This window comes from Theobroma umbraticum, unplaced genomic scaffold (assembly GCF_002168275.2).
Source record: "Theobroma umbraticum cultivar Fairchild unplaced genomic scaffold, ASM216827v3 scaffold_146.0, whole genome shotgun sequence".
NCBI classification, from domain to species: Eukaryota; Viridiplantae; Streptophyta; class Magnoliopsida; order Malvales; family Malvaceae; genus Theobroma; species Theobroma umbraticum.
This window is the reverse complement of record NW_018397265.1, coordinates 2,158,395-2,169,910: the sequence shown is the minus strand read 5'-3', so window position 1 is coordinate 2,169,910 and position 11,516 is coordinate 2,158,395. Positions and strand designations below refer to the sequence as shown.

At 34.9% G+C, this 11,516-nt stretch overlaps 2 protein-coding genes across 2 annotated transcripts; both read right to left on the bottom strand.

The window, feature by feature from the left end:
• Position 1: 1 nt before the first annotated feature.
• Positions 2-421, bottom strand: INH3 (inhibitor-3; the record flags this gene model as incomplete). Its single annotated transcript, XM_021436807.2, has 1 exon — positions 2-421. A coding segment is annotated over exon 1 (246 nt), but the record flags the coding sequence as incomplete, so codon positions are not given.
• A 2,351-nt stretch (positions 422-2,772) lies between these two features.
• On the bottom strand, positions 2,773-10,752 carry AGO1 (Stabilizer of iron transporter SufD / Polynucleotidyl transferase). The gene is given in 26 exon segments (XM_021436313.2): positions 2,773-3,162; positions 3,297-3,328; positions 3,856-3,950; positions 4,069-4,142; positions 4,227-4,362; positions 4,474-4,537; positions 4,618-4,680; positions 4,780-4,922; positions 5,040-5,299; positions 5,425-5,590; positions 5,706-5,828; positions 7,006-7,077; positions 7,168-7,275; positions 7,683-7,799; positions 7,877-8,015; positions 8,352-8,458; positions 8,772-8,881; positions 9,032-9,165; positions 9,263-9,412; positions 9,809-10,017; positions 10,098-10,237; positions 10,240-10,287; positions 10,290-10,334; positions 10,337-10,456; positions 10,459-10,551; positions 10,554-10,752. Coding segments are annotated over 26 exon segments (3,159 nt in total). The 5' UTR covers positions 10,750-10,752; the 3' UTR covers positions 2,773-2,947.
• Between the last annotated feature and the right edge of the window lie 764 nt (positions 10,753-11,516).

Sequence of the window (11,516 nt, the reverse complement as noted above, 5' to 3'; positions counted from 1 at the left end):
CGTCGTCAGCAAAGGGCTTTTCTTTATGGAAAACGCAGCAGATCTTGGAGCTCTTCTTGTTCATGAACTCGTTGTCCACGGTCCCCTTTTTCCACGTAACTTTCTTTTTCCTGGGGCGGAGTTCGAGGACGAGGGTTTCTTGAGGTTGCGAGGAGGCGCCAGAGTTATCGATCGTTACGGTGGTAGTGACGGAGGAGGTCGTTGATGACGGCCTGCCTGTTGTGCTCGTGGCAGTCGGTCGAGCCATCCCTAGCGGTAATCGCCCTTCAATTTCCCTTTTCTTTTGTTTTTTTTTGTTGCTGCTTTGTCTTTTATGGAAGCCCTTCGCCGTCCAGTTTCATAGTGGACGCCTTCTTTTTGTTTTTTGTTTTTGTCACACCTGCGTGCAGCCTACACAAGTGGCTCTCTCTATCTCTCTCCCTGTGTGCTTTTTTTTTATATATATATTATTTTGGTAAATTCAAGACCATTTCATTAGATCGCGAGTACAGTAACTGCCACGGATCAAAAATTACAACTCTGTTCGCGTACAGTAACTGTCACCACTGACTCGTTTTTTATTTTTTTTTTTTATTATTTTGGTAAATTCAAGACCATTTGATTAAATCATGAGTATAGTAGCTCAATCTCTGAAACAATAAAATTTAAATAAATATAAGTAAATTTATAAATCACATATTTATATTTTTAATCTAAAAATATATTTAACATTCAAAACTCACCTCATCTCTTGTTAATATGAAATATGTGGCATTCAACTCTCATTCAATTGTGAGAGATTCTTACATTAGTTTAAGTTTATCTCGACTTTTTATCTCTGATGAGATTTCACATCAATAAATATTCAAATTTGTTCTGATACTATTTATCACTAGCTCAAATTTAAACTCAATCACGTGTAATCTTAAATTCTGAAAATAAAATTTAAATAAGTTTATAAATTACAAGTTTTTGATAAATAATAAAAAACTCACCTTTATATATTCAAAATTCACTTAATTTTTATTGATGTGAAAGACGTGACAATAAATTTTTTGTAAAGAGAATCAAAATAATTTATAAATAGTTAAAAATTTCTTTCTCTCGAATTACTCTGTTGTTCTTCATCTACTAAGGCAACAATGAATTCTTTCGGTCATATACTGGAGTTAAGTTTTGAATTACATCCTTATGCTAACACTTCACTCCATGGTAATGTATTCCATCCAAATGGTTAACATGGTGGGTGCAAAGAGGGCCTCCATAAGGCTTTATACCCCTTAACGAAAGTTCGTATCAGCCAACCATACCACAATTAAAACAAAAGTTCGTATAGCATTTATATCATGTTATCAACCAAGTGGTTGTAGCAATCCAAGCATGATATTCTAAATAACAATATTTGAAAACAGCTACAAGTTCTCAAAAATTAGTAAAAGTGATTAAAAATAAATAAAGAAGCTGAAACACAGAGCATTTTATAAAGTTAGTAACTAAACATGAACGAATCATTAGCAAACACATTGAAAACATGACTTTTGAAGAAAGCAAAAGATAAAACTTGACCAACAACAAATAATGAGAAAACCAAGTAAATAGCACCAGCCCATGAGACTTGTATCAAACAGTAGCCAAATATGCATAAGGATACGTAAGAACATAGAATTAAGGTGATGTTTGGTACGAAATAAGTGTAAGCACATTTCTTACAATGTGTCCAATTAAATTACATTACAGTATTTGTTTTGTAACAGACTACTGTAATGTAAGATTGCAATGCAATCACATTACATTTGTATTCTGCAATATTCTTAAAGACAATTTAATTATTTAACTTTATTACCTTATTAAAAATATTTTATAATATTATAATTAAAATAAAATATATAATATAAAAATCAAAAATTAAAATAAAATAAAATATAAAAAATTAAAATTTATATAATATAATTAAAATAAATTAAAATAAAATATATAAAATTATAATAATAAATAAAAATAAAATATATGACATTAAAAATATATTTAAGATATGATATTATATAAAAATTAATAATAAAAAATATAAATATATTAAAAATAAAATATAAAAAATTATAATAATAAATAAAAATAAAATATATGATATTAAAAATATATTTAAAAAATAATATTATATAAAAATTAATAATAAAAAATATAAATATATTAAAATTAAAATTTAATAATTAAAAATAATTTTAAAAAACAAATTATTATAAACCAAACTCCGTAATATTATCTTTTCTATATTTTAATTATTATTTTATTTATATCCCAAACACATCCCCAATACCGATCATGTAATTCACAATCAAAACAGATGATAAGCATAGGATAATTAAAAATAAATACCAGATAAATTAATATTAGGCTAAACACTATAAAACAATATCCCCAACACATTACGAAAGCATAAAACAATCAAACCACGCGTTAGGAACAAACAAAATATGATTAGAACTAACGTTTGTGCGTGCTTCTGGTTGGAGTTTTATTTATTTTATTCTGGTTTTTCCTGTTTAAGCCAGCGAAAACAAACAAGAGTTTACATGTCTGACATGCCAGCATTTTGCTAATGGAGATACACATCAACTCATACGAACTAATCTTTAGAATCCTAGTCAGTCAACTATGCCAACTCTATTCTCTGTTTCAACCATTCCACCTCAGAGAGAGGGAACTTGGTTGAAGAGGGTCAATTTCATAACCGCATAACTGATTAGCTATTTGTACCAGAGCAAAGTCAAGGCTCATGACTGGGGTAAGACATAATTAATGGATAACTGATCAGTACTTAGCATAGTTCACCAGTCAACATCGTACAACACAATAAAAGCTTAAAGGTTCTGACAAAGGATAGTTTTAGTCCTATACTCCAAAGCAAAACCACACACTGTAGGAACTGTTCAAAATACTAGATTTAAAATATATGGTTCAGGAGCACCCCCTAGCAGTAAAACATAACCCGCTTGACATTTTCTTTCAAGGCAGGCAGAGGTCTCACAGCAGCACTAGCACCAGGTCCTCTAGTGCTTCGTGCACCCCCCATACCTCCGCGCCCAGCAGCTGTCCCACTTGTCATCGATCCACTGTCTGAAGTCTCCGGTTCCATATAAAAACGAGCTCGGAATGCAGCAAGGTGTGCATAATATGCAGGGGGAACTGCAAGTTCATTAGTGCCAAGATTGTTAATCACAATAAGAGCAAAAACACAGGTGGTGTGTGATACAGAAAATAGCTGACACTCAAGCACACATTTGTAGTTGGGTTAAAAGACACAAGTAAAGAGAACTAACCAATTGACACAGATCGCGTGCACCTTGCATATCTGCAAAACGTTGGAAAAGTTAAGAGATACCCACCCATATTACTGTCTTCATCTTGGGAGATAGATAGTTTTCGCTTAAAAAAATGCTCATTCCAATGCTTAAAACTTTTCAGACAAAAAAAGACATCCTCATTGATTATAACTCTAAACTGTCATTTTATATGACTAATTTTTGTTCCACTATAAATTTAATTATAACCGTTAATCAATAATAGAATTTATATTACAGATAAGAAAAAGAGTTATAATTCAAATATAATAGTAATTTATTCAAAATGATGAAAATAATTAATTTATCATCACTTTTTGATGAGTGTTATTTATTTATACTTCAGACAATATATTTCAGAAACATTAGCATTTATATATACAAATTTATTGTTTAGAAATATACATAAAAAATAAGTATTCAAGTTTATCAAATGTGACATCAAATACTTATGTCTTTATATAAGAGGAGCACCACTCATCTGAGCAAAAGTGGCAATATAAAAACTGAATGCATTAAGATCAAGGCAAGAACATACGTATAGCAAAGGTTGTTTGTGAGTGACTGCAATGCATCAGCTGTGAACTTGTTCTCATCCCACAGCACATGGTAATGTGCTGGACGGCTTGTACCCTGCATACCAACTTGGTGAAAATATTAGAAACATAAACTCCAAACTCAATCTATCAAATCTATCAAAATACAAAGACCAGCATTCTAGCATAGAAGGTAGAAGCAAATCAAGTATGACCTGAATCCCAGCATGGCTGCATAAGTAGAAGTCAAACTCCGTTGGATGACAGATTTTGGAGTCCACAACAGTGCCTGGAAACAACATACAGGTAGAATTCTAAGATCCTGATGTTATAGCGAAATCATAGTAAATCATATGCATGAATTAGTACTTACCAGGTAAAATATTTCCACTCTTGTCAACATCATTGCGGTTATTATGGTTATTAGCAAACAACCTTGTGTGATGTCGCTTTTGTACCACAACAAAAGTAACAGGAGGCTGATAGTTTGGCTCCAAGGAGGCACATGCCTGAGGTTAAATAAGCAAAAGGTAAATGAAAAGCGGATTACATGCAGAGCATTAAGGCTAGAAACTGATGTACAAATCACCACTAGTATGTAGTCAGCACAGCAACCTTACCTTACGAATAGCATCAAGTTCATACAGCAAGACTTGATAAAACTGGCCCTCACTGACACCATCCCTGCATATAGAAAATAAAAAATAAATCATTAAAACTAAGTCTAAAAAAATAAAGAAAAAACAGACAGCAGCTTGAAATGCCTGTAGAAAATGATGCGCTGTGGCTTCTGTCCAGTGGCTCTTCGGAAAGATATCAGGAGCTCCCTGCATTACGGACAACAAAAAATGATTTCAGACAAGCTAAACTAAATAGCTACCAATGTTAAATGCAGTTCTAACTAAGACACAAGAAGAAAACCATACTTAATCATGCCACCAGACACAGTCCCCCTTACAGGATCCTGCCATGTCTTGTATAAATCTTGAATGAGCTCCTGGCGATGAGCTTGAGCACAAACCAGGCCGGCATATTTTGTAACCTCAGGCCAATCTTGGGAGGCAACAACCTGAATTTTTAATTAAATATGAATTAATTGTTAAAATTTCAACCACCAGCAAATTATGTTGACCATGATATGCAAACATCCAAATGCAGAAAGAGAGCGATGTATTGAAAAACATACAGCTGCAATAGAGGGGCTTGAATCCTCCCCAGGGTGAGGATGGGTAACATCAGCACCAAAAATTATAGTTGGCCGGTCACTAACTAGAGGAATTCTTCGTGATATTGCATCAACAAGAACCGTATTCCTTCCTCCAACCTTGACATTAATCTTCAATGCCACATTGGCCAAATATTGTTTACTCATTTTAAATACATGTTTAGTAAGGCAGCACTGAGAAACAATTCCAAGATCTGTTTCACAAATCCGTTTCAAATCACCTGCAAGAAAAATAGAACATTTCAAAGAATGGTATAAACTTTTTTTCTTAAGAGGCAAGAAATAAAAATTAATACACCACAAAATAAATATGGAAAAATAAGTTTTCAGATGCCAAATTTTATACCGTAGAGAGAGCCATTATTATCTGGCAGAATAACAATAAGCAGGTCAAGCTCTTTGTTCTGGGGCTGGAGTTTAGTCATGGCATCATGATATCGAGTTTTCAAGACCTTCTCCACCTGCTCAGGACGTGCACTGATTGGAGGAAGCACTGGTTCAGGAGTAAAAGCCTGCAAATGATACAAATATCAATGTTCACAGAAATCCTTTACAAAAAACTGTTCAACAATAACCAAACTAGGATCAAAATGACAAACTTATGTCAGATTACTGGAACCTCCTTACCATGCCAGAGATATAACACATTTGTGCAAGTTCATAACAAAACCCTCGGGCTACACTATCTTGGACTTGCCGAGAAAAATTTATGCAGATCCAGTTGTTAACAGTCCCTCCATTAACCATTTTCTACAACAAAATAATTAGAAATCAGAAAATGTATCATGAAAATTTTCACATTCAACCATTCCATGTTGAAGAATAAACTCCATGCATGCAAATGCGTGTGCATATGAAACAAAGCAATCATTTACGTGGATTGTCGAGGAAATCAACATGTTCATGGCAATAGATTGTGAACAAACACTCAACTAGGATAGACACGAAAATAGAGCTGACACCTTGATATATTACATTCAGTGTAAAGCCATTAATTATAAATTACAAAGTTTAGGGCAGGCTTCTGAATTGGGCTCAATGGCTCCTGGATTACTCTAAACCCATCCCTGATTTACCAACCCAACATCAAAATAGTCATATTTGGTGTGAGTCAGTCCCCAAGCTCATCTCTTTCAACTAACTTTGGAAGTTCAAATTTTAAAGGTTTAAAAGCCTAAAAATTAACAAATCTAGTTAGCTTCATTGTTCAAGAATACTTGGCACAACAAAAAAATACTCTTACTTTTTCTCCTTTTCTTCTAGAAATATGTTGTAAAATTACTGTGTAAAGTTAGACAGTTATATTGTTTACAGTGAAAATGTTCTCTTACTTAAAATCCAAACAATGTTCACCGCATATCTCCTCAACAAATTCACCCTTCAATTCTGGCATTGACAACCATATCTCTTAACTTTTCTTACTTAAATAACCAATTAGTCAGAGAAACCAAAACGCAAAGTTTTAAATGATAACCTATACCATTATTAAAGCTCCTCATTAAGCTTGCTATCACAATCAAGTAACACCAATTCAGTAAAATTGACAAAAAAAAATATAAAATGAAAAATATGTAACAATGTGGCCATATTAGTTATTTACTTTCCCTCGAAAGTAGGATCCATATTTCTAACCCCACTTTTGTTCCTACGTTTTCTGTATTCTAAAAATCTGTACATGCAATTATTCTAACTTCTCTTCTCTTTTACATTTACTGCTAAACTACAAACTATTTTATTTTTTGTTTAAATATTTATCTAAATAATCAAATTAGTTATCTATTCCACCCACATATTAGGTGTGCATGATACTACTTTGATTAAGACCAAATACACAATGAGACCACAGGTACAGATATACTGCATAAACCCTCTCAACACTACACAATGTATGCTCTAGCATTAAAACAATATTGACAGCAAGAGATACCTTATTCATCATATTCCATTGCCCAACTTGAGGCAGGCAATCCTTCTCTCTACCTGTATCATGATATTTAAGCTACAAGCAAAACAGATATTACAACAACAAAATCAAAATCTGAAAGGAATCAAAAATTGCAAGAAAAATAATAGATAATTGAAAACTTACCCATGGTGGGGGAAGAATGCGTGCTTCAACTGAAGCAAGCTTCTCACTGATTTTAATTCCAAATTCTTTTGCATAGGGGTCGTCATGATAAGCATTGTGGTGTACCGTCTATAGATGCAATACAATAAATTAGTTTAAAATTAACAAACCAGCAACTCATCAGACAATTTTGTCTTAATTTAAAGAGTTCACAGCCAAAAACCACAACAGACGTTTAGATTCAAAGGTTCTTTATGGTTAGATACCAAATCAGTCTTCATTTAATATATAATTACCTAGATACAGCATGTTGGAATGCATAATTAACACCATCTTTAAAATGCCAGTGGCTCACATGCAAACATCAGATAAAGAAGAAAAAAGAAAAGAGAAACATTTTATATAGCTTAGAGACAAAAAGTAGAGAAGAAAACAAAATCAAATAGCAACTCATCAAAAGAAACAAAATATTCTAGAAATTGTATCTATTTAAAAAATGAGACTCATGTGAATAAGAAAAGACAAAAATATCACACCTTCATAATATCATACTCTCTTTCCTGTGGGCGCTGGCAGGTAACCTTCAGCAAAGCAGTGATCTGTCTCTCATTCAATCTCTTGGAGTACCTCTGACCCTCCACAATCTTGCATACCTATGTGAATCACCACTTATTAGCATGCACATTCATAGATCAATTAACTCTTCGAACAACTATACAATGTACTTTACCTCCATAGGCAAATAATTTGGCCTCTGCTGGTTTCCCACTTGTAGACATGGCCATTGAGTGTGTTGAATGATGAAACCATAAGTTTCATAAAAGTACTCCACAACAGATTTCATTGTACCTCTTTCATCTACAGGGAAACTTGGGAACCAATAAAGTGTGTTAGAGAAGTAAGATTCATGCCACATCACAATGTAACCAGGAAACCTAACACATACATCATGTGCCCTATATTATTGGCCTAAGTTCAAAAAGCAGAAAGATGGATGACAGTTTCTCTTCAGTAACATTTTAAGAATTTTTCTTAGCTCTTCTGGTTTTTAGAAGATGATTTATTCACTCAAAACAAATGAAACAATTTTTCTCCATATTTTAAGTAAAACCAATATTTCGCACATCCAAATAATGAAGATTGATATTAAGAGGAAAGAGAACTTCACAAAGAGATATCACATCACAGATAACAGTAATACTCACGTCAGCTCTCTAGTTGCTTGAGATGTTAAACCAGATATACGATATTTTCTTCGCATGTTTCCACGATGTGTAACTTCCACCTTGACTCCTCTAAGAGCCTTTTTGATCTATTTATACAAAAGAAAATACAATATGACATAAATTACTACATGTAACCTTCACTGAATACAAAATATATAGGGAAAAAAGTTGAGTTACGACACGAAAAAGAACAGCTAAAATAATAGAAAACAAGCGCATATAATTCCATAGCAGACTTTATCTGCAGACACAAAAAGCAAAGTGCTCATTTCCTAATAATAGATGTTACAAATTAGCTGATTTTCAATAAGAAGAGAGATAATAAAATAAAAGGTAACAAAGTACAAATTTGATTGGTAAATTATAATTTCCAACCAACAGAAAATTAAGAAAAATTACCTTTACACGATCAGCATCAGATAGTGGTCTCGAAGAAACATCCCGATTTAGCAATTGTGTTACAAAATCAATGACTGGCAATGGCTCAATGAAAGCAGTTGAAGACATATCTATAGCACAAGAAATTGTCACCATAAGACAATGTTAAACTGAGGCAGAGAGATCAAATGCAGGCACAACCACAAATGAATGGACTGAACCACCTAAGGCATGCAAAATGGACCAATACAAGAAAAATGTTAGCATCATCAATAAAGTACCAATATTCAGTGACAGTCCCATCTGTGTTGGACGAATGCTTTGGTAGAAACCACGCCAACTTTCTAGCCCCTCACCTAAAGGCTGCCTTCTTCCTAGATCAGGGGAGTAAAATGAACGGCCAACAGGACAGTACCTATCATCAATTACCTTTAGTCTTGCAAATATCAAATTTGGAAAGCTCAAGCAGTGTGATAAACATATATACCAAGGGAAGAACCGAATACCAGTACCTAGTAGTAGGCAATTCACGAAGAACAATGTCAAGAACCTGAAGGGCTTCCTGAGGTGCATCAGCTTGCTTCCCTTGCAAAAAGAGTCCAAGATGGTGCAGATCAGCACGTGCAGCCAATTTGATCACGACTCTAAATTCACGCTCTCTTCTGCACCAAGAATATGATAAGAGACGGAATATAGAAGAAAGAAAGAAAGGGTCAAAGCCCCATTTCATTAGAACTTTTTCTTTTCATACTATCCTTCTGCATCAATAAAATTGAAGAGGAAAATTAAGTATTAGTCACTCAGTCAACATTGAAGAAGTTATTCTTTCTGAATCATGGAAAAAGCAAAATTTACAATTTCAAAACCATAACTTTTCACACTTCTAACCTCTGATCCCATGACTCAGGTGAAAACGCATATAAAACAATTGCTAAAGTATTATCTTTTATCTTTCCTTTTTTTTAAAAATTTCTAGAGAACAAATGGAGCTTACATAACAACAAATATATAAATCTGTGATAAGAATGTTGAAAGAAAACATGAAGGTAATGAACAACCTTGGAACTCCTGACCCATCATCTTCATCAATAAGAGTAATCTTAAACTCCTTTGACACAAAAGGAAGAGGTCCAGCAGTGTAAAGACTCTTTCGGCCATCATAAGCAGGAAGGCGCTTTCCAAGATGTGATTCTCTGTATAATTTCACCAGTTGTCCCATCACAGCCCGGTTCACCCCTCGTGATGTAACCTCGGGTGTTATAGTAACCTATTTCCATTCACAATAGCAATCAAAATCCTGAAAATAAAGGCAAAAACCAACACAGAGAACACAGACAAAGAAAGAACTTACATCATACGGTGCAAATCTTTATCTGGAAGTTCAGCAAAGAAATGATTAGCCTTGACTATACACTTAATGCCAGTGCAACCCTTTCCAGGCCGAAGAGGAAACCTCACTGATTTGCTTGAGGGAGGACTGGCTGAACTGCTTGGCTGGCTTCTTGCTGGATGGACAGCTGCTGAACTTGCTGTACCAGGGCGCTTGATCATGTGGCCTGGATGATGAACCTGCCTCAGATGGTGCAGGCTGGGGGTCACAGCAGCTTTAAAAGATAGGGTTGCTTGGTGCAGCTCGGGTACAGGTGGTCGGGATGATCCACCGGGGAAAGATCCTCCTCCACGGCTTCCACCACCTCGACCGCTACATATCCCCCTCGACCTCCTTGCTGGGAAGGCCCTCCTTCCCCTACCTTGGTATTCTGGGGTTCTCCAGCATACTGCTGTTGGGACATGCCACGACCCGACCACCACCACCATAAGCTCCCCGACCTGCTTGCTGGGACTGAGGAACCCAACCTCTTCCACCTTGGTAGCTTCCTCCACCTCCTCCCTGTGTTGAGGATGACGTGGTAGACCACGACCGCTGCAACACCAGTATCTGGGACTGAGAACTTTCACCTCCAGCAGAAGGGGCATCGGATTTCTTCTTCCTAACCATGATGGTAAATCGTACCAGGATAGCAAAACAACAAGGAGATTCATATCATTAAAAAAGTAGGCAGCTAGCGTTTTCAATCAAAACTAAAAAGGTCTTGCTCCTCCAAAGAAACTTGAAAAAAGCGGTCACCAACAAAATAATAAAACTTAAATAAAACATTGAGCAATTCTACTTTGCAGAGCGGAACAAAACAAATACACATATAAAATCAGAGGAAGAAAATTGGAAGCCCTAGCATCAACAACGCTAACATAGCATAAAAAACCGAGAAACAGAGTAATCGAAACCCTAACATAGATAGGAATAAAAGCATGAAAAATTGTCCAGATCGCTTGAAAACCTAATGAGCTAAAGCAGATACCGAAGATCTAAGACGTAGCAGAGAAAATATAAGCCAGCAAAAGAAAGATCCGCAGAAAAACCAAGAGAAAAGCTACATAAACAAAGCCAGAGAAAGCAGATCCGTGAACAAGGGAAAGCTAAGCAAAAAGGCGTACAAGTTTCACCTGAAAACCGCCGTCGGAAAACCGCTTAATCGTCTAAAAATGTATATTATTGCAAATATTTTAATAAAAAACCGAAATGAAATAAAATAAAGGAGAGGAAAGGGCCGTACGACTACCACTCACTCCACTCTCCAGTATCCTCCTTTTGGGGCAGAGAAAAAGACGAACTGGACAGTCGCTTCGCTACCTTTTATATATATTCATGTGAAACGCACAGAAAAAAAACGCCCAAATAACCAAATAATAAATAAATATTAGTAA